Source organism: Zonotrichia albicollis, chromosome 4 (genome assembly GCF_047830755.1).
Source record: "Zonotrichia albicollis isolate bZonAlb1 chromosome 4, bZonAlb1.hap1, whole genome shotgun sequence".
NCBI classification, from domain to species: Eukaryota; Metazoa; Chordata; class Aves; order Passeriformes; family Passerellidae; genus Zonotrichia; species Zonotrichia albicollis.
The window spans coordinates 19,005,951-19,031,230 of NC_133822.1; the positions used below are offsets into that span (position 1 = coordinate 19,005,951).

The 25,280-nt window shown below is 39.3% G+C and overlaps 1 protein-coding gene across 1 annotated transcript in view; it reads right to left on the bottom strand.

The window, feature by feature from the left end:
* LOC102070633 (potassium voltage-gated channel subfamily KQT member 1) overlaps window positions 1-25,280 on the bottom strand; it is a 402,199-nt gene that overhangs the window by 314,535 nt on the left and 62,384 nt on the right. The window contains exon 11 of the mRNA XM_074539001.1: window positions 19,956-20,070. Within this exon, the coding sequence (XP_074395102.1) occupies window positions 19,956-20,070 (115 nt within the window). The remainder of the gene's footprint in view (window positions 1-19,955; window positions 20,071-25,280) is intronic.

Here is a 25,280-nt window from a genome sequence, read left to right on the forward strand (position 1 = left end):
TGTAACATTTTGGTTGCTGGTGCAAAGAAGAAAACCATTTTCTGCAGTCAGATTAGAAAATATTAAATCAACTACCTTGAAAACACCTTTAAAAATGGGATGTGTCTTAATTTATATTTGCAAGAGTTAAAATAAAGAATTATTGGAGATTCTGCTAAGAATATAAGGGATTCTGCTAATTCTGAAATATTAGGGGTTCTGCAACATTTCAGACTTCCTGCATGAACAGGGATTGTTCTTGCCTATTGCTTATTAGCCTAAAAGTTGCTGGAATTTCAGGACAGAGGTGGGAGAAGGAGGAATCCTATGTCTGCAAAACCTATGGACTCAAACTAAAAATAAACCCATCTCTCCCTGTTCCCTGAAACCCCTTTCTGCTTTTGTTTGTTTGTTCTGGATTATATCAGTCTTTTTCATGCTGGTGAATCATGTGTCTGTCACAGCTGATTCCATTTATCTATCCTGGGAGAAAACAAAAGCTAAAAATAACCCTTTTGGGGTTTCTGGTGGGCTTTGCATGAGAAGGGACTGAATATTTTCATTCCAAGCTTGTGTGTCAAAGTTTGGCTTTATCTTTGCCAGGGTTGATTTAACTAGTACCAGTTAGGAAAAAGAAAAAAAAGGAAAGAAAAGGAAAAAAAAGAAAAATAAAGCTTTGTGCTGTCCATAAAATTCCAAGCTGGCTAAAATTTAACAACATCTGTGGCAAATAAAAAAGTTTTTACCATCCAAGTCAGTACAGAGTATTTTATTCGCAAGTGGGAGCTTTTTCCCAAAAGCAATTTGCCACTTCTTGTAACAAACAGCAATGAAATGCACAGGTTCTGACAAGCTGGAGTATTTGTATTTATAAGGCTTTTTTTTTTTTCTACTTTGAAAGATTTTAACTGTGTAAAAATAATCATTAAATTTGGAAAACCATCACAACCAATAGTGAGACTCAAAGTGAAAAGAGCATTTGGTCTGGGCTAGGATGGAAATCCTGCAGAAACATTTATTTTTATGAACTCCAGCTCTTTCTCTGTGTGTCAGATTCTACCCCATCCTATGGGAACTTGGTGGTTAAAGTGAAAAGAACAAGGGACTTTGTAATATCAACAGTTGCTGCAAAAAGGGAAAAAAAGCACCAGCATGACTTTTTTTTTTTTTTTAATGTGTAGATTTTAAAATCTATGTGTAGATTTTAAAATGTATTTGGGGAACACTGAAGAAAGATGTAACATTAAAGAAATGGCAGTACACTTAAAATGACAGTCTAATTTTCTTTTTTAAAGTTTAACAACATTGCTGACTGCGACATACATAGTCACTTTCCAGGAGAAAGCAGTTAAACTCCATGGAGTCCACCAAGAAATGCAGATTGCCTCACAGCAAAATGGTCCAGAAGTCAGAGATGAATCTTCAGGAGTCATTGAAAGGTGGTATTTATAAAAAGGTGGTATTTATAAAAAAAATGCCATGTTGAAGATTATACCCTAATTATGGTACTACTGAAAGTTGTCAGATTTGTTTTCCCTCTACTTCCAGATCTTTCAAAAAATCCAGGCTGATAATCACAGGCAATGGAGGGCAGAAAATCAAGAATATCAAGTGAGACCTCAGGAAAAGGTCCCAGGGTGGGAGCACTTGGAATTCTCCAGATGAAACCCCCAGAGCTCTCCGAGAACATCTAAAGGCCGTGACATGAAAAATGAAGGGATTTCTGCAAACAAGACTCACCAAAGAACAGAAAGTCACTCTGGTTAGTCACTTGGCAGAGCTGCCCATGTTATCACCACATTCCAGCTCCTGAGCCTGGCTGAGCTGGAAGTTCATGAACTCCCAGAGCCTCTCCCAGCGCTCTCATCCTGATGGGGCCACCCTGAGCTTTTCCAAGTGTCCCAAACCTCATCTCCAAGGCACTGGGAAGCAGTGGGCTTCCCCCTGCTGCCCCAGGAACCTGGCTGCTCTGTCCTGATACAAAACAGGGAGCAGAAGCTTTTCCAGGGTTTAACTGGATGTGGATCAGTGGGGATGCAGTGACTTCACCAAGGTGTGGCTGCTCAGCTGCAAGCCACTGTGTGTTACCAGGTCAAAGTCTTCAGCAGAGGAAGAGGAAGAACAAAGTGTTACCTTGGAAGGACAACAGCAGCAAAATGTTGATTGAATTATAACTTTATCAATGTGCCAGGGCACTTTTACACAGATTTGAAGCATACTTGTTTAGCAGCGGGGAAAAAAAAAGAGATGCATTTTTCCATACCACTTCTTCAGACATGTTTGTTTTGGGTGAAGAAGAAAATTTGCTGTGTCATCACTGAATATAATAATTCCATCAAACAATGACTTTACTGACTTTCCCCTTATGAATCAGCTACAAGACTGATCTACAAACCTGCTCTGCAAAATCTGTAAACAGCTGATACTGAAAACAGGAAACACTCATTTTGACTTCCAAGGGCCTAGATGAGTTACAAATGCTGATACTCAGAAGGTTTCTTTACAAATATTTGTACCTGAATCTGGAAGTTCTTTGTGTTTGCTGTGGCACTATTTATTTACCCATATTTTAGCTGGAAACTTGCACAGAAGATCTGTGGAGGAGTTGTAGAGGAAATCATCCAGAGTTTGGAACAACCACAGCAAGTTCTGCCACAGTCGTCACATCAGAGGCACAACTCTCCCATACTAACACTGCACTCAGTTTTCAAAATTAAAAATGTCTCTGCGCACTTACACTCACAAATTCTAATTAGCAGCAGAAGTAAAGCCTGACAGAGTGACACACATCCATGCCAACAACTCTGGGCAGACCTGGGAAATGCACAATTCAATCAATAAATACAGGATTTTCCCCTGCAACAAGCAGAATTTTCATCTTTTTACTGGTCATAGCCAGTGCAACATGGTGCCATTAAAAAATCCCAAATGTCTTTTTTATCCATGGAGAATGAAAAAAGTGGGACTGGAGAATTTACTCTTGCTGGGGTTTAGTAGGAAGTACAAAAGGAATAAAAAGAGTTTTTATTTCTATCTGAACTCTAAAAATACCTATTTACTGCATGAGTAATGGGTTCTTCTTCCGCTCCTGAAATCACCAGCATCCCAAAAATCAGTGTTTTTCATCCTGCAGCCTCTGTCCCAGTGGGAAGAGCTGGCACAAAGAAAGCAGTAACAGGGCCAGGTGGCAAGTCCAAGTGGGCTGTGAAAAAGTGGGGAACTGCCCAGACCTTTTAAGATACAAAAAGCCTGTGGCAGAGCAAAACTCCATGTCAAAGCTGTGTGGACAATAAAAAGGAATCCAAGAAGAAAGTTAATACTTTCTGAGGCAGGACTGAAGCTGCGTGTGGAAAAAACAGCTCTGCTTCTACTGCTTAAAAGGGGAGGTGTGGGGAAAGAGGAATAATTTAAGTCTAATAATTATGTGGATTACTTCCTGTCACTCAGTGCTTTGGTGAATGGTCTCCTTCCCAACCCCTGCCCCTCCTACTGCACACATTCTGTTCCTTAGCCTGGCTCCTGATCCGCTCAATCCTGGCACATCCCTGTTTCTTCACTCTGCCTTTGAACCGTGCTTCCATTTTGGCCAAAAGTCTGATTTAACACCATGCAATGGGACTTTTTCATTCTGATTCTTTCTCTTTGAAAGAGCCCAGCTGGTGAATTTATTAAATGGTCTTGTTCTCCCGTAGAGATAAATCTGACCCAGGACACTGCAGCTGAAGTTCCTTCGTCTCTCACTCCCTGGGTGGATATAAAGGTATTTCCCTTAAATTCTGTGCTGTACATAAACATCTGCTAATGCTGGGGTGAAAACACATCAAGATACTGTGGGAAAACTGCTTATTTTCACATTACTATCCTGAAACAGAACTTTATAAATAAGGAATAGGAGAATCTCTGAAATTTACAACCTTAGTGTGTCATCTCAGTAGAATCCATTAATCAGTGTATTTTGACCCAACTACAGACAAACAGAAACCTGACCATACCATCGTACATAAAGTGAAAGAAGAGGGCCAAAAGGCTTAAAAATTAAAAGTTAAAAAGTGTATTTCCATAAAACCTGAAAGCCCACATGGAAAAAAAATCCTTATTTTCAGAATAAATAATTGCCTCAAGATAATTAAGGATTTCTTTTCAACTTTAATACTCTCAGCCACTTCTATGAGGTCTTTTGAAGGTGCTTAACCAGGTAAGTGATCTGTATAATATCTAGTGCTGAGAAAGGCAGAAAAGGGGAAGTAGAGAGGCAGCAGGGCAGAGGGAAGAGCCAGACAAACATTTTGGAGGCAGAACAGTCTTAGATCACTTCAAATTGATTGTGAAACCACAACCCTGAGAGCAAGAAACTGCCAGGATTTCTGTGATATATCAGTGAGATAACAGAGAAAGGATCCGGTGAAACAAAGTGAATCACTTGGGGAGAGGAATCTGGAGAGAGTCCTGATGGCAAGTTGTTGGTTTAAATATTACTTCTGCTTTTTGATGTGACTTCTTTTTTAATAACTGCATCAAAATTCCAACAATTTACTGTCCTAAGTTACTCAAGAGCTTTTGGAGACTCCCCACCCAGACAGGTCTTTTACTCATAGGAATCAGTTTTCTTCAGCCACACCTTCCACAAAACTACACATAGAGAAAGCTTCATATATAAATTTTTCTTCTGAATCATAAAAAGAAAATGAAAATACTCCTTCTGATCAATCATTCTCATGGGAATTCTGCAACAAAGTTCATATAAACCCATTAATCATTAAACACCCCCCACCAAAAGAAAATAGGCAAAACTGTGGCTTTTTATTATTCTTTGTCCAAAGAGGCCTAACTTTTCACTGTCCTTATTATAATTCACCTGTAACTGCATTCCCTACTCCTTTTGTTTATTGAGACTCAATAGAATTTTCCAAAAAATCCTCTTTTGTTACTGCCTATTAACCAGCTGATTTTAACAGCTCATTTTTCTCCCTTCTCTACTGCCATTTTAGTCCCCTTGCAGCACATTTTTAAAATTCAATTCTTAAAAAAAAAGAAGCAGAGATCTTAAAAAGTATTTGGAAGTTGCAATGTCCTGTGTTTTATTTCAGTGGTTATCATTGTTAAATAAAAATTCCATATGAAGAGGAAGCTTCTGCTCCAAAGGCAGTGTGTTATTGCTGTACTTCTAAAAACATTTGATGTGATCATAGAATGAGCACAGTAAGTTTGAGCATAGATAGTGAAAAAACATTAACCCCTTGTCACCCTAAGTGACAGACTTGCAAGAATTTACATTCTCCCTTTAGCATATTCATAATAAATCTAAAAATGTAAAAATGTCACAAATTAGCTCAGGTTTTTTTTTCTTCAAGGAACTGAAAGAATTAAGCAAAAACCACAGAATTCCTACAGGAGCATTTCTTTGTATAGGAAAACAGCACAAACTACACTCCCCTCTTCCCCCACCAAGTCACATTTCCAGACAGGTGGCCATATGTTCCTTTAGTTCACAGAGTTCACATCTCATTTTTGCTGGCAAATCAACAACAAACTCCTGCCCTTCTATGGTCACTGACTTTCTGCCAGTGACTTGAAGCATTTTTCCCCCAAAAGAAAACACCTCACCAGCATCATTTACTACTCCCCCTAAAAATACTTTTAGCACAACATTACAGGCATACTTTTGACATTGTGCTTTTGGAAATTCTTCTCCAGAGCAGTCAGACAATAAAAGGTTTACTGTTCTAAAAACGTGGCTACTGACTAAGAACAGACAGGCATCAACAAGAACTTGAAGATAAATGTTAATTTCTTGTCTTTATAATCAAAAGAGGTTTTACTGTCTATAGGCACAAGCTTGGATAAACAGAGTCATTTAGGCTTGTAACTCCCACCCAGCACCACAACATTTTCTAATACATCAGCATTTCAAAGTTCTCTTGACTTAGACCTTCAAGAAAAATTTTATAACACTTTTTCGTGCTAGACTTCCTCTTGTCTTCTTGCCTCAAACTAAAAATTCCTTTAGAAAGCAAGGTTAAATTCTGCTTTAGAATTCCTTTAGAAACTAAAAATTTCTAAATTCCTTTAGAAAGCGGGGTTAAATTCTGCCTACACCAAACATTCTTGCAGATGATTGACATCAACAAAAAATAGGGGCCATGTTATTATTAAAAAAAATAAATATAACAGCTCTATAGCCATGGTTAATACCAGAACAATTTTTACCATCCTTTGCTTTTAAAGACAATTTGCTGCATGGATACTTTGCAAAATGACATCTGCAAGAGAAGAATTAAGATGGGACTCTGTAGAAAATGCAGTTTGGCAGAACATTACAACAAACATGGCAAGCATTAAGTAGTGATCAAGCCCTGTGTTTAATATTTCCATAACAATATGAAGGAAATAAAGATAAGGTCTGTTTGTTACTCAAAAGTAAGGGGTGGATTTTAAGAAAAAGACTAAACTTGGCTCTTCTACAACACTTGACTATCAGAATATTTCAGTGATAGAAGAATGTATGTTCACAGATCTTCTCCTCAGCATCTCCAAGGACGACAACGCAGAGACACTTCAGTAATATTAAGGAGAAATTACAAAAAGCTGTTTCCTATTTGTGATTTGGATTTTGTGGTTTGTGTCTGATCAAAAGGGTGTTCTCCCACAGGCTGCTGTGCAATGTTCCAATCCCGCATGACCCCCCGATCCTGCCTATGAGGCAGCTCCTGGGCTGCAGCTCAGCCCCTCAGCACAAGCTCGCGTATAAACACCAGGGTTTACAGCCCATTTAATAATTTGAGTTCAGAAAGCCCATGGAGAAAGTTAATCCACTGCACTTGGAGAAGGAGCTGGCCTAATGTCCCATGTCACAGAGTTGCTCAGATTTCTCCATGGATTTCCATTGCAGCACGACTGCAGATGTCACCTGCCAGAGCACAGCTGGGTGTCAGCCCCAGACAGGCCAGCTGTGTTTAAACAAAAGAACTCAAATGAGAGCTAGCAGCATAAACCAAAAGACTTTGGACCTAAATTGCTTCCTTCACTTTCCTACCCGCCCCCCCTAATAAACTAAGGCAGTTTAAAACAGGTTGATAAGGAAGCCACGGCCACAAGTGAGAAGAATATTTCTTGAGTGAAGATGGGGTCACCCACCTGAATTGTCAGACAACTCTACACTGTCTCTTTGCTGCCCTAACAAGAACACTGAAACCAAAGAAGAGGGTGAAACCCGTTGCCCAGGGAGAAGTACAGCTGTTGTCACACTTTGATACTGAAATTTACCTTGCTCAGACAGGGCTAGAAGAAAAGAGACGTAGAGGAGAAGCAGCGAGGGGAATGGTGATGTCATGGATAGCAAGGTCTATAAGGAGCTCATGCCCCTTCTGTTTGCAAAAGAGATTAGCACTTTCTGAACAAGGAACAGGCAAGGATAAGATTAAATAACCTCCAGCTCTTCATTAGCTCATGCAATAAAGTGTCACAGTGCTGAAACTGGAGATTTTTGGAGATGTTCATTTTTAGTGCTCAGCTGATACAGCTGAAAAGAGAGGATGACTGTATGATACTATGAGTGTTTTGGGGTTTTTTTCCTCAATTTCTGTAATTTTCTTGTATAATACTGAATGGATAAAGTAAGGGCATACATTTTGGGTTTGTATTTCTAATTTAGTTGCAGAGGCCTGAGAGGCTGTTGCAAAGTTTTTAATCCAAACATCTGAAATAAGGGTCATGTTTTGAGCACTAGAGGATTCCAAAACCTTTACAATATGCTTATTAAAATACCAAAATAATTTTTTAAAAGTTCTACATTCATCTGTGAGATATTTTGTTTTTTGAATCAATTAGGTCAGCTGGCAAAATCTACTAAACTGTGGCTAGGTGTTTATCTTTTGAAGGGGAAGAAATCTGCCCTTGCGAACAAACACCGAAATTTTATTTTACCCTCGGCCACCCACAGTGTGTTTACCCATCACACACAGAGACTTGCTGTAAAGTAAGCAGGAGGATAATTCTGTCTTAATTTTCAGGGTTTAATACTATGCATGAGTGATAAAACTAAATTTAGACTCCGTGTAAATATGCAGGGGTTCAAGCACACCAGTTGGTTTGCTTTCATAACCAGGCAAACAAGCAACAAAAGAAATCTAAAAAGGTGTAATGTAATATCACAGGAAAGAGAGAACTCTATAAACCAGAGTATAGACACATTTCACAGAAATCCAATAGCTACCTACATGGTTATAGCTCTAAAAACCTGCATGATTCTATCTCTAAAGCTCTGTTTAATCAAGTACAAACAGGGCTGACTGTAAATTGGAAGGGAACGGGCTACCCCCTTTATCCTGGTTATCAATTCCATCCAGCAGAGATGTGCTGATAACAAAAAGATAAAGACTTCTCTCCAAGTTCTGCAGATGTTAGACATTCTTCCTGGGAAAAATTCTAAGGCCACCTGAGGACACAAACTCAGATGCTTGAGCCTTGAAATAGAAGGCAGAGCTCAGTCAAGGCTCCTCAGCACAGTGAGAGAAGTCAAGTTTTTATTGTTCAGGTGCTGCTTTCCCTGCTTCCTCATCTTTTTAAGCCATTCGCCATCTTTTCAGCCACAATCTCCCCAGCTCCTGTCCACTCCTCTACCACAAACAAGAGACCCTGCCCTCACCACTTCACACTGCACTGGTCAATCCCCCATGCTAAGGAATTTATTTATTCCTGTGCCTCAGGAGCTGTAGGGGGGAAAGGGACAAGCAGGAGAAGACAGAACAAGCCCACCCCATTTCTGCTGCTGAGACAAAGCAAATTTATTTGGCACAAAGCAATTCTCCTTCACTGACAGAGCAGTGCTGTATACAAGAGCAGGGGTAATTAGCTTAATAAATTATACCTTATTTTACTCAGAGCTGACCTTGGGTTTCCCTGCAAGAGGGGGCAGACAAAGGATTTGCAGTCAGAGCCCTCAAGGTAGCACAGCCCTTCCTTGGCTAGCAAGTTCCCCTTGCCCAGTGCTTGTTAAACACTAACAGGCTTGTTTTCTAAATTAAAATTTAATCAGAGCTAGGCAGGTGGATAGCATGACACTAATGGAAGCCTTTCACTCAAGGTTACACAGGAAAGATTATGCATAGAAATCAAATTGAAACTTTTCCTACATTAAAAATGCCAAACCAATGAGAATTCTTTGTCAAGATGAGAATGAATATGGACTTCCTCAAATTGAAAAATTCGGAGATGAAGTATGAAATTTACAGCAGACACAGAGCTGAAGGACTAACAAAAGAATTAAACACAGGAAGAGCACATGCTTTGTTTATCTGAAATGCTGAAAATTCCACACATTTCATATTAGAAGCAATTTTGTATTTTTTTTTTTAAATAACAAAGTAGCCGAGTAGGCACAGGGACATGTGGAAAGTAGTTCACACTGTATTATTGGATTTGGATTACTGCAGGGACAAATCACAGAACCCACTGGAGGTGATCCTTCAGTGACAACTGCTGGAATAAGAGAAATCAGCATAAGAACAGCTTCAAGAGCTCTTGGAGCTTTGTTTCCAGGCATATTTTTACACTAACGAGCACCACACATATTGCAGACAGCTGACTAAATAAAAAATAAAAAGAAAAGACCATCAAGATTATCTGTTCTAGCCAGTGCCTGGATGTAGGCAGCCTGGCTGACTAAAGCAAGGGGAGATAAGTATCAGTGAGTTATGAAAAATGCCATTACAGCAGGCCAGGAGCAAACAGGCAGAGCACTGGGAGGAACAGAGCTCAATATAGCGTGCAATGACTGCAAGCTTCAGTGCCCACATACTAAGCTTTCTGTACTGTAATGGTCTGATAAATTCATTTTGACCCAGAGACCAGAGATAAATTGTCTTAGCAATGCAAACAAACAGCTAAGCAATTAGGGCAAAGTTTTTTGAGAAGGTGGTGATAACATCTAGGAGCATTATTGGGCAGGGGAAAAAAGCAGAGCCGGAGATAGGGGGTTTAATCTGGAGTAAAAGGGAGAGTATAATGGCTTCTCCAAATTGCAGAGCACTGAAAGGAAAAGCAGACAAGCAACTGGCACTGGTATTTGTCTGGCATCTATTTCAGTGTATCCAACCTGAAAAGCAACTTCCATTGTCCCATTTGGAGTTCATCAAGTTTGGCCTATAAAAAGATTTAACATGTGCAGCTGTGAAAGTGCCAGAGCTGAGAAACCCATGAGGAACCGTCAGGTTTTATAGAATTTAAATTTCCTGGAAGTAACTTATTAAAATAGAGTTTTCAAGCACAGAGATTATAAATACAGTGGTCAAATTAACAAAGCAGCAATTTCATCTACCAGTTTTCACATATCAACCCTGTTTAGGCACAGACATATGTTAGTTATATTGGCTGCAACAATTCCTTACCTCCCTGGCACAGAAATGGGAGCAATTAATATTTAACTTAAATTGTGAGTTATTTATCAATGACTGTTTCATCATTATTTTAAATCTACGTAATTAAATATGATATAATATATATATATGTAGATATAAATGAGTGAAATTTCAGGTCTAGAATACATTCCTTCAGTTTTGGTAGGGCTACTCAAGAAAATAGCCATGAAAAGATAGAAGATGATCTCTCAAATTACTAACTTTTGTTGTGAACATCTTATACACAATAAGAGAGTTTTAATAGAGATATCTGCTCATTGCAAGGCATCTTAATTTTATTTTAGACAAAAAAGAAATATGGAGGAGATACATTTAAATTGTACTTTTACTGCAGCTCAATGACCAGTGGTCTCAGTGTTCACTGAAGAATAAGAATTGGCATTGTTTTTAAACACACAGTGAATATGTAAATGGCATTTGCTTTACTAAAGAACTTCTTTTTCCCTTGTAAGATTTTTCTTTAAAGTGTATTTTAGGAAAAAATAACTTTAAAAAAATCAGTAGGACACCAACATACATGAGAAGTATTTTTGGATCTGCCATAAACAATCCATAGCCTTAAGTCCATCCCATAGAACAGAAGCAGCTCCAGTAACTCAGCCATGTCATGTGAATTCAAATATCCTTCAATGCAGTGAAAGCAAGTGTGTCTTGCTTCATTGGGTACTATGCTGCACTATACAAAAGTCTATAAAAGCCACCTGAATGAAATGAACAATTATTTATATTTCAATAAGCAAAAGCACTTGGCCAGTAAATACAGAAGTCTGTCTAAAGATTGGTAAATAAGGCAAAACTGCAGCACCCCTTGATAAACACCAAATTAACACTTAAAAACCACAGAAAAAAAGTCTTCCTTCTTTCATTTTAGGCTAGTGGACAGTCTACCTGCTTCCTGGGTAGACATACAGTCATAACTCCAAATTGTTTGTTTAAACTCCACTGATAAAACATCATCACCAAATGATGTCATTTCAATTTATGATCAATGCATTACTGTTCAAATTATTTTGAAAGTTTCAAAGTAGATTTTCATAATATTGGTAATGATGAAATACTAAAGAAATCACCCATTAATTGCATTTCCTAACTATAGAACTTCTCCTGATACCTGTAATAAAATTTTATTTCCTATCTTTCTTTGTCCTCAGTGCACCCATCACAACTTTTCACTTAACCACAGTGAGCTCTCTTAACTTTCACTTCGAGTTTCTGATTTTTTTTTCTTGCTGCCTCAGAAATGATGTCTGTCGGAGCAGCACGTTAGACAGGCATGTCACCTCTTGAGAAAGTAGGCTGTGAGGATTAAAAGTGACTCTCTTGGAAGGAAGGCAGGATTCTGGCTTGCAGGGCTGCTGTCCATGCTCAGAAGGACAGCAGGGTAACACTTAGCTAATATTAAGGTAAAATTAAAGCTTCCTGCATTAGAAAGAATGACAGGTTTTTATCTCAGCTCTCCCCTCCACAAGTTCTAGCCAAAAAAAAATGGTGTCTTCATGCCTTCAAGCTTTTCTCCATCCTTTTTTGACCCTAAGAGGTTCTACAGTCCCTGTTAGGAAGTGATGGGCGTTTGGTTGGTATGAGAGAGGAGCAGCCCAGGGAAGCAGCCATGGAAGGAAAGGGAAGGACAACTGGTGTAAACAATTTCTAAAGTACTTTTTGTGTTGAATGTTGCCAATGCAAAAGACACCCTGTGGTTTATGGATGGAGTGTGATGGTGTTCACAGGGGTTGGAGAATGAGGTAAGAGCTGAGGATCTGACTCCACGTTTCAGGAGGCTTGATTTATTATTTTATTATATCTATTATATTAAAACTATACTAAAATAATAGAAGAAAGGATTTCATCAGAAGGGTAGCTAAGAATAGAAAAAGAAAGAATAATAACAAAAGCTTGTGTCTTGGACAGAGTCTGAGCCACTGTGATTGACCATTAATTAGAAACAACCACATGAGACCAATCACAGATTTACCTGTTGCATTCCACAGCAGCAGATAACCATTGTTTACATTTTGTTCCTGAGGCCTCACAGCTTCTCAGGAGAAAAAATCCTAAGGAAAGGATTTTTCAGAAAATATGGCTACAGATGGAGCTCGACCACCTGAGCAATGACCTGAATGTTGAGGCTGCAGACACCCTGGATTCCTATCCCTTCTTCTCCTTTCTCTATTTTTACACAAACAGACAATGAGCACAACCAAGTGCCTGTGACCAGAACAGGCACAGGCAGGGTTCAGCCACACCCCATTTAATCTCACAGCAGAAGTGCTAAAACACAAAATGCTGCAAAACCACCAAATGAGGGGTAACAGCAAACACGTGCTTGGTTATTTCTGCAGAAGGGACAGAGTCACACTCCTCTGTGCAGTGCAACCACCTCGCTTTTCCCACCAAGGTTTTTTGGGTTGCACTTCTCTTTGCAGTGCCACCACTTCATTTTTCTCACCAAGGTTCTTTATGCTCCTCTCCCCAAAACACAGGTGCCACATGTGGCACACTTTTATTTTGCCTGGAGTGGTCTGGTATGAAGGGTTGCGCTGTCTTCTTCAGCAAACACACTTTTTCATGTTTTTTTTTTTTTTTCCAAACTTCCATCACAGCTGCACATAGAGGCACTCATGATATTGACATGTGCCATGGAGCTTGGAAATTAAAACTGAGTTGTAATAATAATAGTTAACTAAAACCTTTACAAATTCTGACATCCAAACAAAGCCTTAATGATGTGATTCCCCCTTCCCTGGCTTTCTCCTCACAGTACAGACAAGAGACCAGGAATCCAATCCAGCTCCTTGCACCCCTTTCAATAACAAATGCTAGAGTTGCCTTTTTTTCTATCTTCTGACCTGCTGCTGAGATAAATAATTTCTGTGTAAAGTAAAGCCACAAAGAGGTGGTTTTAATTTTATCTGGAAACAGATGCATTCTTTGTAAACTATTTTCTTGACAGAAATTTGCGGCCATATATCCCAGAATCACTTCACACCCCTGTCATGAAAAATTTGATTCACACTTCAAAATTCTGTGAAATTATTTAAAAACTCATTAAGGAAAAAAAATCAATTCTAGAAAATGTTTTGTAGAAGCTTCTGTTTCAGAAGCAACTTTTCATGTCACACTTTTCCATCAGATCTGGGAATTTTGCTGCAGAGAGGTTTACATGATAATGTGCATTCAGTTATATTTTGACAGCCTTCAGTGGGCTGTTACAATGGTCTGTTTTCCAGGAAAGAAAGTCTAACCACCACACCAAGCTGAGCCTTTGGGGGTTGGTTAAATTGCTCATTAAACTGATGTTTAAGTATAGTAGGGTTTTTTTTCCTATGTGTGGCACCTTGCCAATTTAACATTGGGGAAATTCAGATGCAGATAAATTAAGTTTACAAGTAAGCTTGCTGAAATGACAAATGGGATTTGGAAAGCTGAAACGGGAGTTTCTGTTTCTCCTGTGTTATGGGGCAGTGCCCTCCACTGGCCAAATGTTCTCACTCTTGGAAGAAAAGAGCAAAAATTCACTGTGACTCCAGAATAAATGTCTCCAAACCCCCTCAATGTCAAATTCTTGTAAAAGGTTATTGCATATTGCCACCAATTTATACTAATGCCAGCCTTGCTTTCATATTACATGGTAATAAAAATACTTTGGGTGCTGAAATAAATCCCAAGGCAGCCCTTTTAAAGAGTTTAAATTAGAAGTGACAAGACAAAAATGGGCAGTGCTAAAAAGTGTAATTTAACACATGACCATATAGTGGTAAAAAGCATAGAACCAGATTAGCAATTACTACTGTCTGTTAAATTTACACTATTTTACCTCATTTTTTTCTGGTCAGAACTGACAGATGCTTGCAAAAATCCCTCTTTGAAGCAATTTATAATGTTTTTGAGTGCCATGCCAAGGATAGAACTAGTTGCATCAGTAACACCTGTGTTCAGTGTACATGAGAGTGGGAATTAGTAAGTGTCAAAAGCTAACAGACAATGAAAAACCTGGAAACAAGATGGATATAGATATATGTCCTGCACTCATGGTACTGTGGGTTACCCCAGAAACACTATTTTAATAATAAAAGTGTTACTAATGAGTTTATAGTTGATTCAATTATCCTACACAAGATCACGATCCAATTACTGGATTATATAATGTAAAATTAACATATAACATCATATAACATATAACCTATAACATATTCAGTGGGATAGAGTTGCTGGTGAGAAGGAGAATTATTTCTTTAATAAGATTAAAAGCAAAAGGCTATAAGAAGTTGTTAAGATAAAAATAGAAAGATAAATGGAGCTGGCAGAGATAAACCAAAAACAATAGAAAGACTGAAAATATGCTTGGTGTGACAAGTTGCACTCTTAGATTTTCAAGCAGAGACAAAGAAGAACAAAAATATTCTAAAGACCCTGATAAAACCTTCACTACCATCTACAGATAGTGGAAGGCTAAAAGTCAGAAGATGGGTTTAACATCCCTTTTTTCAATAATCATTTTCTTTGATAACGCCTAATGAAATCTTTAAGGCCTAGCATAAGTTTTACTATTTGTCCCATTCACTTTGTGTAAAATTTCTGTGTTAGTGGGCAATGAAGGAAATTAGTCATATTTCATATCTGCCAGTCCTATGATAACCTATTTCCTCTAGAAAAAACAAAACAACTAAAACCACAAACCCAACACATTTCCTAAACTTGTTTTAAAAGAGAAAAGCTAAAATTCTAAAAGGCTAACCATGAAGTACCCTCCTTTGAATATAAATTGGATTTTCTAGCCCAGCACACCACAGTGCTCATTGTACCCCTATCTATGGTGGGCAGCAGCTTTGCCCTGTTCTTTAGGCAGCACAAAGAGAACACAACCCCCTGGCTACACGAAGCCTCAATCCTCACGGGATTGAGGTCCTGCTCACAGCTGGAGATCAATTTGGGATGCTCTTTCTGCATCAGGATTCACCAGTGATGGCACAGAGCAGGGCATTCAGTCATCCTCATCCTCAGGGTTGCAGTTTCCCCCATTGAAAGAGGTTTGTTTTGCATCCATTGCCTCGCCTCAGGTCTATCTTTTCCTCCTCCTCAGAGGGGGAAAACATTGTTAATAACCACATTTTAATGCTGGGTTTTCCTGCTAATCCTTTTGTAGGTGAAACTCCCTTGTACAATCTAAGAGTCAGTTTAGTGCTATGAGCTTGAAATAATAAAAAAAAAAAATAGAGGAGGTGGGAAGAGTGGATATCAGGTTGATTCCACAGTCAGGTCTGCGCTTCTGTTACATTAAAGACCTCAGAGTGAAGCAGTGAACCATTTTCACAGCCTCACCACACTGACCTCACACACAAGCACCGTCAGGTTTTCTAAAGATCTGCTCAGAACTGGTTTCACCAGGACTGGATTAAACCCACGGCCCCTGAGCACAGCTTAACTCTGCTGTGGACAGAGCCTCAAAAACCAGAGAAACTGCTGGTCTCACTCTGAGCCCAGGAGAAGTCATGAAGCCCCATTTTCCCTGTGGGAAACAACTCTGAGCTCCCTGGCAGCCTGTTCCAGCTGAGGAGCCATGGTCACTGTGTGTGCACCTCACCTGCCAGAGGGACCTGCTGGCACTCACCCCCCTGCTGGCACTCATCCCCAGCCAGACACAAAATGCACACCCAACCACAGCTGCTGAGCCACGCTGACAGAGGGAAATTCTGGCTTTTGCTTCTCCTCCGAGTGCACAGAGCTTTAGACAGCACAGCTTCAAACCACAGAGCTCTGAAAAACAAAAACAGGATGTCTGCCTCTAAAGCTGCTGCTGTGTGTATTTTTGCTGAGACTGTGCTGTCAGGGACCAGAGGTTGGTGTAATCTTTCATTGGTCAAATTCTCTTTCCTGATGGAAGGTTGAACTCTGGTGTGAATGACAGAAAATGTTGTCATGGTCAAGGGTTCATGTCATCACAACAAAAATAGAACCAGCTGGAGATAAAAAAAATTAAAATACTAAATTTTAAAGTTATTGGGCTCTCTACTCTTTTAAAACTTCAGTGATTCACTGATGGAGTCCCCTTCTGACTGTTCATCAGAGAATTTGAAATATTATGTGAGTAATTATGTCAGGCAGTGAGGCAGTCCAAACACTTCTTGCTAAAAATAGAACTACTCATCAACTGACTGAAATTAATACATTTATTTAATCCATCAGAATTGATTAATCTCTAATACCATCATTTTTATTCAGCTTTGGACACCTCAGAAGCAGCCATTATAAACCAACAGAGCTCTATGGAGGTCAGCAGCATATGGGATTTTTGGCCCCTGAAGAAATGGGCCAAAGATACTCAGCAAGAACTTCAGGCAGCCACAGAGTTATAATCTGAATACGATGCTTTTGTCCCCTGGCTCAGGAGTTGGTCACATTTGTGCAGAGATCACCAGAAACAAACATCCCAGCTGTCTAAGGGATCCAAAGCAGCTGTGTTCCTACAGAAAGGTCTCTCAAGCTCCATTTTCCATCTTCCTGCCTGATTTCACTGACACAAGGGCAGCTTAGCTTCTCCAGGCTTGCATGGACCACTCACATCAGAATTCCACTGGTGGATGCATCCACCACTGACAGTGGGAACCACTGGAAAGTGCTGCATTACATTAAACGGGTTTGCTTTCAGTCAAATATCACGTTAAACAACAATATCAGCAGTTTTCAGGCAGCCTGGTGCTTGCTTGGCAAAACCCACCTGAGTTACTGAGATGTGAATCTGCTACACATGTGCACACTGATGTGACAGAGCCTTGTCCAAGGCAATGAGGCTCAGGGGTAAGAAATCTGTTTTCGTGGGATATCTTTTGCCCTCCTCACACACTGGAAGGAATTTTCAAGAGCGTGTGGCATAAAGCAAAGCTTATGTCACCAGAGAGCATCTCTGCTGTCATCCATGCAACAGAGCAGACATGATGAGCATGTACTGTTCCCATTACAGAAAACAACCCATAAAACATCACAGTTGTGGACCTGCCACCACGTTTCATAATCAACACAGGAAGCTGAAAAATGACCAGTTGCAGACTTTGAAATAAAGGTTTACTGCAGGACTGATTTTTAGTTTAAAATACTTGCTGAAGGCAAACAAAACTTCAGCTTTTGGCAGCTCCTCAAAGTCAAACTCGAGTTCACAAAGTGCCTCACGTGAAACTGTCCTCATTGTGGGATCCTGGCATGAACTGATATGTGAAAGCCAAGTTTTCACTTATTTTGCAAGTTGGGAAGACTCACTATGTGTTCATATGTACATATACACCCACACACTCCTTTTTGGCTGAATTTTACTCTTGGAAGTGTTTTTGTTTTATCATTGACTGCTTTTATGACTCTAGGGTGAAGATTTGTTGGCATAATTGAGTGAAAAGCAGAAGCCATGCTGTTTTGGAAAGCTCATACACCAAATCAAATACATCACACACCAAGACTTACCTGCTTACACTTCTGCCAAAAGACAAAATAAATAATTACACTGAGTATTTCTAATATTAATGTGTGTGCCAGGAAAACAGAGTGTTAATATCTTACTGTTTGCATTGAAATTGGAAGTTTAAACCTGGATCCATAAATACAACATTTTCTGTGCTTCTCTCATAAATCTCACAGTTTAAAGAATGAAACACTACACATTTCTGCTCAAGAATCAGCTTTACTGTAAAATTAATGCATCCTACTAGGTAAAAATGTAGACACAAAAAATGAGATCAGTGATAGAGGTGAAAACTGCTATGCTCATTTAGAGGCAGAAAACTAGATTAAATCATGTTTTGGCTTTGTTCTCACATGGCACCTTTATATCTGTAATTTCTGGCCTTATATTTTCTATAAATTTGAAGTTTCTTACTAGTATTTAGAACCTATAATTTATACATATGTTTTTTATTGTGGGACTTAGAATGTAAAAATCCTTCATTTAGCAATTTCAGTTGCAAGATCATTCTGTTTCTATGCACCTGACATCCAGATCAAGAGGAATTAATGATTTCACAGTATATGACTTTAAACTGTGTAGCACAGTACTTAAAATCTCTCCATGTTTTAATTTCTTCTACTTGTGCACTTGATTATTTTTCTGCTACTCCTTATTTTCCACACAAGGGAGAAATGCATTAAGAAAAAAAAACAATAAGAGCTAAAAATGCAGGTACAGTTTTCACTACAAAACTAAGTCACAATATCACCATTTTTATGCACTAAATGGTAGAAATAAGATTAGATCTGAGGTTTGTTTTTTTTTCTCAAATGCAAAACCCTTTGCTTGCACTGTGCTGAATAAAAAGAAGAAAAAAGACCAATTTGATAGAACAATTTAGAATTTTGTGATTTGAAAGCAAGGCCAACATGACATGTTGGGGAAATACAAGGACCAGGATATCCCATATGAAAGCACATTGCAGTCACTGCAGATGTAGTAGGCACATCTGTATGAGTTCCTTGGACAGAAATTAAACATAGGATGTGAAAGAAACCCGCTTACAGGTAATCACACACAAAAACCCTCTTAAATGGAATCACATTGCTTTCAAATTCATCCTGAACACCACTGTGGATATTTTTCCCTATCTAAAGGCAAGCAATAATTTTTTTTCTTTTTTTTTTGCCTCAGCTAAAGCATTTTTCCAGTGCCAAGCCCAGATGTTTTCCTGCAAGAGTTATCCCAGGTGAGTTTTTCACCAACATTACTATAACATCCAAACATCAGCTAGACCTTCATGAGCCTGCTAACTCAAGAGATCTTCTCACCAGCATTATTTGTATCAGTTTCTGATGGGAGATAAAACATTGCTACGGCACCTGGATGTTCTGGTCCATCCAGGTCTTCCTTTGTGTTTTAATTTGAAATTTACATTTGAACTTTACTCCAGAATCCCCATGCCCAAAATAGGACATGTATTTTACAGGACAAAAGCATGAAGGCTACTCAAGATCCTGATAAAACACAATATAAAGCTGTTCTGCATGATTATTTTATTTCCAGAAATATTTGCTAAGCCAAGAAAAAGCAACAACTCAACAATTGCAATGAACTCCCTGTTGGGGATTTTCTGTCCTGGGCAATAACTTCACTTTCATATTTGTGGAACATCATTTCCTTAAAAGTGTGCCTGCTTTATAAAAATATTACTTGAGGTAGCCTTTCTATTTTCAGGCTGCATCTATAAATTACTATTTCATTTAGGTGTCCAATCAATTCATATTAGGACTGCTTTAGAGCTTAACCTGATGGGGCAGCCTACAAGTATCAAACTGTCTGTAAAGCTCACAGCTCTCAGGAGCTGTTTCAGCTGCCTTAAAAAGTGGGAAAACAAAGACACCAAGACTGCAAGGCCCCCACCACAGAGCAGTGCTGCTTTTCCAAGAGTCTGGCTACTTCCACCAAACTTTAGGCTAAACTAGGAAATGTTCACATTTAGTTAAACAAGATCAAACACATAATCACTTCAAGAGCAGCCAACCAGCCAAAGCACAGCTCTTACTCAGTGGCAGGTGTCCCTGATTGTTAATGAGCATTTAAGGATCAGGTAAGAGCTGCTGCTCACTCACTGTGCCACATCGGATGCCGCTGGCAGCGGGGACTCCTCGGGTACCAGGTCGATGTCATCAGTGAAGCTGCTGGCCCGGGACACGTCTGGGGTGTGCCCTTCCAGGCGTCTTCTCACTGCACAAAGGATGCAAAGAGATCATCGCTCATTATCTACAATCTACCAGCTCTTGCCATGGCACAGACATTGCTCAAACACAAGGAATCTCTTTCAGGAAATTCCCGCAAACAGAAATTCACCACCTCTGCGATATTGATGTGGGCAGGACAGTAAAAACTATCATGTAGGGGGATACAATATAAGAAAAAAAAGATAGTACAGAAAGTAATCTTAGTCCATTAAGGAGTTGCAGCTGAGCCAATTATTAGATATTGGGAGCAAGCCTGAGTTTAACAGGCCACACCTGTAGCCAATAAGAAAAGTGTTATAAAAGAGTGGATTGGTGGGAACTGGAGTCAGTTAGCTTCTGTGAGGACAAGGAAGAGTCAGAGCCAAGAGGAGCTGCCTGCAAGAAACATCAAGGAGTAATGAAACTCTAGCAACATGAAACCCTTGCAATGAAATGACAACACTATCAGATTTCCATTTCCTCACTCAGCACCATTTGATATGTACGCTTTAATACCTTCAAAACCATTATTTCAAATGCTATCATCATACAAACAGAATACTTGAAACCAAAGTGCTCTCTGGTCACTACAACCACCAGTGTTCCAAATTTCTCCTGTGAACCAGGAAGACTCAGGGGGTTGGATGTAGTTGGCTCTGCAGGATAACCGTGGTGGATACAAGCTGTGCTGCAGTTTAGCTCATGTTCCAAGTGTTACAAAGGTACAAATTTCATTACAGATTTGGAAAATACGCAATTGCCAACTAATGAAGGAGTTCACTTAAGACACTACAAAAATCAGAGATCCAGTATTTTCTAAAGACTTCCATCCAATATAGGGCTGACTTCATCATATATGTATGGTGTACACATACCTGTCTTTCTAAATTCAGATGCATCAATATTCAAAAGCTATTTCTGCTGCAAGTTCTTTTCATTATCTTTTCCTGCATTAACTTGGTTCAAAAGCTATAAAGTGTATCTAGCCTAAATTGCTCTGATCTAAAAGCAATTTTGTTCATTATTCCTAGTGATCCAACAGTTTCTAAGGGAGCTACCTATAAATTTGAGTTCTGATCATCCTTGAAAGCATAGCGCATGAGCTGACAGAGTCTAACTTGGAAAATGGACAGGATGACATGCAAAAACAAGGGTGGGGGAAAAAAAATGTGTGTGGGTGAATCACTAAAATTAAGCACCAAAACAAGTAAAGACTAAATAGCATCACTGGCATATGTTGTGACAGAAAAAAGAAACCTTGCCTCCTAGAAAATGAAATTGTTGAAATCTCCAGTTAATTCCAGAACAACATTTTAGGTGGATTTCATTCAAGTTCAAGGTAAATACTAAAAAGTCCACAACACCAGAGCTTGCTACTGAAAGATCCATAACTCAAGTGGCAAGGAATAAAATGAAGTCCATGGAAAAGAATTATCAAATAGTGCAACTGAACACTGACAAAGGACATAAAATGACAAAGCTATTTTATTTCCCTCTGCTGCATTAAATCACAAAATGTGTGTTTCCAGGGGAAACCCAAATCTTCCTGGCACTGGGAGCATGAACTTCTGTGTTCTCCCAACACTACTGAAACACTTTGGCTGTTCTAGAGGAGCTTTATTTTGTGAGACCTGCCAGTTCTGCATTTGTTCTGTAAGAGAACTATGTGGCCTCCTACTTTGCCAGAACAAGTCTTGAAACACACAGATCCCATATTTGAAGTATGGCCTTGGGAAGCACCAATCTCTGAACATGGCACATGATCACATCTGCAAAATTCAACTGGGGGAGCTTTGGCTTGAGCTACAGTAAGGTTTTCCTCATAGGAACTTAGCAAAACTTGGGATTGGGCCAAGGCAGAGCTAAATCACTGTGCCCATATAAGGCACATCAGATGAACAGGAAAACTCTGCTTTGCTATCAATTCCTGCTCCACAGTGAACTGCTGAAAGGGTCAGAGCAGGGCCTGGTTAACTCATGGCAGTTTGCCTCCTTCATAGGACTGCATAGATACTAAAGTTACTGCAATGCAGCTGCCATGAGAAGTCATAGGATTATATTTTAGTCTTGCCATTTTAGGGATTTGGTCTATTATTGCTTAATCAAACTCCTCTCCGGCTCATCACACTGCTGCTTGCAGTCTGCATCCAGGCACTCCTAAAGAGCCCTGAAAACCATAATTGGTCACATTTGGCTTGCTAGCTCCTTTTCTGAGAAGATTTCCCTGCTGCAATGTGCCCCATAGCACGTTGGCTCTGAGCAAGGGTGGATGAGAGCAGGAGCCAGATTCCAAACCTTCACATCCTCACCATTCCCATGTGCTGTGCTCGGCCGCTCTGCTTTTCCTGCAGGTGCACCTGGAGCCTGCCCCTGACCAGGGACCTTCTGCTGGGATGTGGGGAACCTCATCCTGGGATTTAAAAGCCTCTGCTTGGTTACCCACACGAGCAGGACAAGCTTCTGTTGTGCCATCACATAAGGCAAAAGCACCCAAATTTTCCCTTTGGTGAGGACTACTGTGATTATCTGCGGCAGTTTCTTTCCCCAAGGAGGGCACATTTCATTTGGAAAAAGACAATGATGTGATTATGAATTCCACACAAACAGGAGGTTGTGTAACACATCCTCTGTAGTGGATTTTATCAGCAGAATGGAACTTGTGTGCTTAACTCTACAAAATTAAGTATTTGGGTCACATCCTGGGAGGTTGCCTCACTGCTTCCCCTCTGTCGTCCCATTCTTACATGGTCAGATCCATGGACTGAACCATTTTTGCCATTTTGGTTGCAGACTAGATTTATCTCAAAAGTACGAAGAGAAAAAGGAGCTGCTCACAGAAGTGCTGCTCTAGTAGATCAAGATAAAGCAGAAATCACAGCTCTGAGACTGATCATATTTGGGTGGTGAGATTCTGAGATTCCCTACTACTCTCAGAGCCACTTGACTCAATTCAAAGTATTTGTTTTGGAAAGAATTAAAGCTATCACCAGAGAATACTTACATATTTTATCCATGCAACCCTAATAAAAATTGGTTAATACTGATTTCCCTCTATGCTTTTAGAATTAATTCATTTTATGTTTTTCTGCTTTAAAATATTAACACATGAATAGTGTGTTCTGGTCCCCAAAATGAATGCTAATGGTAAATGCATGTAATACATGGTATTTTCTGAATATTTTCTGTCCTTTAAGTGACTGTCAGAATTGTGAGCAGTTATTTTCTTATTCAAAACATTCATTCTGGAACCAACTCAGTTTTTGCAGTTAACTCACTTTTCTTGAACTTCCAAAACTCATTCAGACAGCAATGCTCAGTCATAAATCAAAATTCCCAAAAAAATCACACTAAAAGGGACAACTTTTTCTTTTAATGTCAATAAGCCATAAGCTCCTGAGCAATAAAGTAATTCATAAAAATCATTCATGATAGTGCTTTCACTTTGAGGAAATGTGGAGCATCATGATACATTCAACACATGGCAGTGATGTTTTCCAGAAATAAAACTCAAAGTTGTAAGGCCCAGCTACAACAGATGGTAGTTTGTAGCAGCTGCAGCTCAAGCCAGAACAACTCTGTCTTCCCTCTCTATATTTATTTTCATAAGATTTCCTTGTCCAAACTGACTTTAGGGGAATTAATGCCCTACATTTGATGCTGCAGAGTACTAAGCAAGGGAGGCAAGGAAATATGAAGAGGGGAAAAAAGAGGAGCCATCCCTCCCTTACATGTGTTACTACTTAGAGTATGAAGAAGCTGTACTGGTTTCATAATAAAATATATAATATTTCATGAGCATGAAAAGTTGGAAGCAGCAACTTGAAAATAAAGAATAGTATCTAGCACACTACAATAAATTCCAGTGATGCCACAAACCCAGGGAGCCCTAAAACAGAGCAATTGATTAAATAAAATAGCAAAAAGAAAGTTAAGTTTCATATACTTTTAATTCCTAAAATGGTGAAGTCATAAAATAAACACATCAAAACATAACCCAGATGTATTTTTTGTAATGCTGTTTGGCTTTATCTAACCTTAGAGTCCTTATCTATATTCCACTAACTTCTGATGGGGAAAATTATGGGGAAAAGGCAAGCTCACAAATTAGAAATGCAGCAGCAAACATGACTGCACTATTGTGGTCATTCCCAAACAGACAATGCCTATCAACAGCAGGACAGAATAACAAGGAGGATGTTGCACTATCCTCTTCTCAGATAAAGAAGGTGAAATAAAATCAGGTCTCTGCTCCTTCAGTGCCACTGTCTCCTCATCCCTTTCAGATCAGCAGCAGTTAAAACCCTCTCTCATAATGCCAGGCTGCTCTACTCAGTGCCATAAGTACACAGGACAAATATACGATTTAATTTCATCTGTAAGGCTGCATCCTGACAGAAAATCCCTAGGATAACTATGCTTCCTTTATCTGCAGGGATGAATAGCCTGTGAGATCACACTGCCATGTCTTGTCTTCTTCGCTGTGTCAGGAACTTGTACCACCTCACTAAAAATATTGTATTTGTAAAGCTGCACAGAGGCAAACTGGTTTGGGGTTGAGACATCTCCAAATCCTCACTTTCCTCAGAAGAATAAAGGAAAGTCAATAGTTAACAAAAGCCCAGAGGCCTGGAAGTGTCTGACACCTCAACACCAGCCTGCTTTTAAAAACCTCTTCAGCTTGCTTTTGGTATCATTCATTCAGCAGGCAAATGGCATTTGAGCCCCTCTGAGGAGTCATGTTAGAATAATACAGTAAAACAGAATTAGCATGAAGTGAATAATTTCTTTACCAAAATTATAAGAGCTTTTCTTCATTACCCTGTGAAGCTACAGTAGCGTCAGGAGGAGTGTACTCAGTACTACTCCAAATAAAGATATTTTTACTTTAATTTTATGTAAAACTTACAAATCTGAGCATCTGAGGCTGTGATTTTACATCCTTCCTACACATTCAAATGTAAGCCATCTGCAAATGCCACATACTCACACTGTCCTATACACAACTCTTAGAGCTACTAGTACAGTTAAAAAAGCACAGGCTACTTTCTGTACCTAATTAGGCAGCTAAATTTATTATCATCATTCAAGATCTGGCCGATTTAAATTCAGGGCAATGCACAAGAATTGCATTTTGCCCCCAAAACATCTGCAGAATCACACCAAAATTAATTAAGCAGTGGTTTGCAAGGAGAACAGAAATAAAAGAACATCTGAAAA